Source organism: Loa loa (genome assembly GCF_000183805.2).
Source record: "Loa loa unplaced genomic scaffold supercont3.647, whole genome shotgun sequence".
Taxonomy (NCBI): domain Eukaryota; kingdom Metazoa; phylum Nematoda; class Chromadorea; order Rhabditida; family Onchocercidae; genus Loa; species Loa loa.
The window spans coordinates 1,794-5,233 of NW_018108827.1; the positions used below are offsets into that span (position 1 = coordinate 1,794).

The following is a 3,440-nucleotide window of genomic DNA, read 5'->3' on the forward strand; positions in this document are numbered from 1 at the left end:
AGCTGGTATGATATAATTCCCAGATTCTTCTAGCAACCCAAAACCTAATATTTAGAATCAATCTTTGTAAATTTTAGAAGAGGATGAACAATCAGCAAATCAGCAAGTCAGCAAATCACTGCTTGAAAGAGGTCTAATACGAAATATACAGGTACGAACATACATTTGCATATGGTCAATCACAAATGCTTGCTTTCAACACACACACACACACACACAGTGTTTAATCAACTAATCACCATCATGTTTACGCCGAAAATCACCTAGTATTGCATGTCATCATTTCTGCTCAAGAGTTGTTTGTATGAAGGTCCACTACAAAATTAATAAAATTTGAAATACAATACTTACAATAATCGCTCTGATAGAATCATCCACAGGTGCAGAACATAAATGAAGGCGATAGCAATAACAATATCACAGCTCCAAAGAATAACAATGATATCTGAAAATCATATTTATAATAAAAATAGAACTAATCACTTGATAATAAATATTACTACTATGCAAAAAGTATTTTTGGACGTTAATTTTTTTTTTTATCTTGACATTAAACAGTAAAATGCTGAAGTCAACAAAATCGATTAGCTATCTTTTGTTATTTATGTGTTAAAAATAAAATCAACACAAATATATAAATAATCTAATCTTTAAAAAACAAAAATATATTATTGGAAAAAAAGGAATGGAAACTGGTCGGGTTTATATCAATGTTAGACTTAAAATTCAGGTTTAGCTGACAGTGCGAAACAATTTTCGACTAACTTCTAAAAAGACTCCCGCGCTGTTTTTGTGTATTCCTAGAAATGTGAAGAAATTTTCCAGAGAAAAAGAAATAAAAGGCGATAAATTGATTCATTTTAATCTCAAAAATAAAAAATAATACATGTGGATATTTGCATCTGTTCTAAAATTCTATGTGTCAAGAAGTTTGATCTTTCCTACATCTTCGTATTTAAATGTCAGGTTTCATATTAATTTATTATAGCAAGATGATTCACAATAAATCCAATCTTCAATGGAAAAAACAGATAAGATTAGCTTCTTTTATTTTTTAGGAGAAATAGATAAAATTAGTTCCCTTTACTTTTAATTCATTTAATTTTATATAATTAGTTTCCTTTATTTTCAAATCATTTAATTGTATATAATTTATAGTTCCATTCTGTGTTCAAACTTGATATTACTTTTGTACTTTTCATGATTTCTTCTTTTTATTAGCCATTTTAACTTCCAATTCTATTTCATTTCTGCACGCTCACATTCGTCCATGAATTACTTATCCGTGTATATCTTATTAATGTAAAATAAACTGGAAAAGCAAAAGTAGAAAGCACATCGATGGTCATATAAAAGCCAATAATGATAGCAGATTTTTGTGTGTTTCCTTCATTAGCCGTTGAGCAGTAAATCACTTTCTCCGAATCGAATATTTTAAAATTGTTAATAAACAGAAAACTTCCAACACCAATGGCTAACTGAAATATTAAAATTATAAAGTAGTTTTAAAACATTATCAATATTGAAGGCTACTATCTCATGTTATATATTGAAACATTTTAAAGTTATCATTTGGCCACTCTCAAAGAATCGGTAATGTCTCTTTACATCATTTCTTCACCCAAATTATTAGACGACTTTATACATTTCATTTGCATATAATAGAATCAAAATTTAGTTTACAAAATATTTTCAAATTTTCAATTATCTTAAAATGTTATAAAAATATTAAATTAAATTTGCATTAAAGATTGAAAATAAATTGAAATTCTTCTTCGCACCTGTCCTATGACAAGTATAACAGCGATACTTTTGCCAAATTTCTCATATCTGGATGAAAAATGTGTGGCAACAATTCTCTCGATAACTATTGCAGGTATCGAAGCTGCATTTAAGAACACTGTCAAAGTAATCGGTGTTCGCATCATGAAACATTCCCATGGAAGTGACATATACTGACAATGATCAACATATGTCGCCTGATATGCTATTAATACATACGTATGCACAAATATTCTATAACAAAACAAATTCGTCACAAATACATTGATGTATGCAGAAGATCGATGAGAAGATGTATACAGTTTTTTGAACCATTGTTGTCTTTGCTATCTGTACTTTTATCAGTATACTGTAGTTTTACCTCACTAGTTTTGTTGTGTTCCATGATATCATTATCATTTTGTTAGCTTTTTTACTTAATTATTTCATTTAATTTCAATGTTAAGCCTTAGGAGCAAATTAGCATGCAAAAAAACATCTCTTCTGACCTTTTTAACAAGTTTCATTGCATTGAAATCGTTATATTTGCTATTGCAAGTGCTTTATCATGAAATTTCTAAAAAGGGCTTCCCAAGCCATTTCTAACTTTTGTTTATCATTTGAACTGTTTAAATTCCGAAGTATCTGCTTATTGATCGATTATCAGTCGATTAATCAATCAATTTATCTGCTTATTTTTTTCTCGCTTTGATATAATGCTTAGTTAATTATATTTTCTTTTTCAACTAATATTTTATTATTACTTACTTTTTTATTTGTAATCTGAATGATTTCTTTAGTAATTACTTTATGCAAAATAAGGGCGATTTCTGCGATTCGATGAATAATTGTATTATTCGGTATCGGTTCGTTCCAGTATTATGAAGCATATTGTGACAGTAATAAGAAAGATTAAAATTATCTCTTCCTTATTACATTTTATCTTATGTCACCACCCAAGTTCCTCTTCTTTTCTCGCAACAATTCCTTACAAATTTTTGTTTGCCTTTTAATCTTCAAAAAAAAAAAAAGAAAAGAAAATCAAAGCACAAGGATGATTAACTGATTGATCATCTGAAGGATTTGAAAGAATTGAACTTTACATCACTGTAAGTAGTTATAGAAAAATGGTGAAATTTTAATTCCTAAACACCCAAAAAAAACGAAAAAAACAACCTTACGATACAATAAAAATAAGCCATAGCTGATGTGTGATAATTAAAATTCGAGTATTTTGATGTAATAAAATACGATTTGTTATTTTAAACATTATCCACATTTCCAGAGCAATTGCTGTAGTTGATATGATAATTATAACAATGAGAACAGTGCTGAGTATGACACTGTTAGCCAGTTCATTTGCTTGCTTACATAAATCAACATTCATAATAAGCCTGAAAATCTTACAGCTTGATTTTTTTTATAGGGTAGATACATAAGAATTTAATTGCAAGGATTAAAAGCGAAACAACAAAATTACAAGATCAATTAAAACAGCTATAAAAATGATCTGGAATTATTAATTAGCATCATGTTGACAAGAAATATATATCCTTTCCAGGAAACTGCATGAATATAAAAGGATATTAAGGATGCTGTATGATAAAACTTTTCAAATATTCATTAGCCAGATTTCAAAATACTGACGAAGTAGTATGTAAAAAATTAAAACGTACGTT

The 3,440-nt window shown here is 28.3% G+C and overlaps 1 protein-coding gene across 1 annotated transcript; it reads right to left on the reverse strand.

The window, feature by feature from the left end:
- Nucleotides 1-1,244: 1,244 nt before the first annotated feature.
- LOAG_13757 (hypothetical protein) lies at nt 1,245-1,952 on the reverse strand (the record flags this gene model as incomplete). The annotated part of the gene is made up of 2 exons (XM_003149263.1): nt 1,245-1,478; nt 1,782-1,952. 2 exons carry the CDS (start codon nt 1,950-1,952, stop codon nt 1,245-1,247), a joined length of 405 nt encoding a protein of 134 aa, XP_003149311.1.
- Between the last annotated feature and the right edge of the window lie 1,488 nt (nt 1,953-3,440).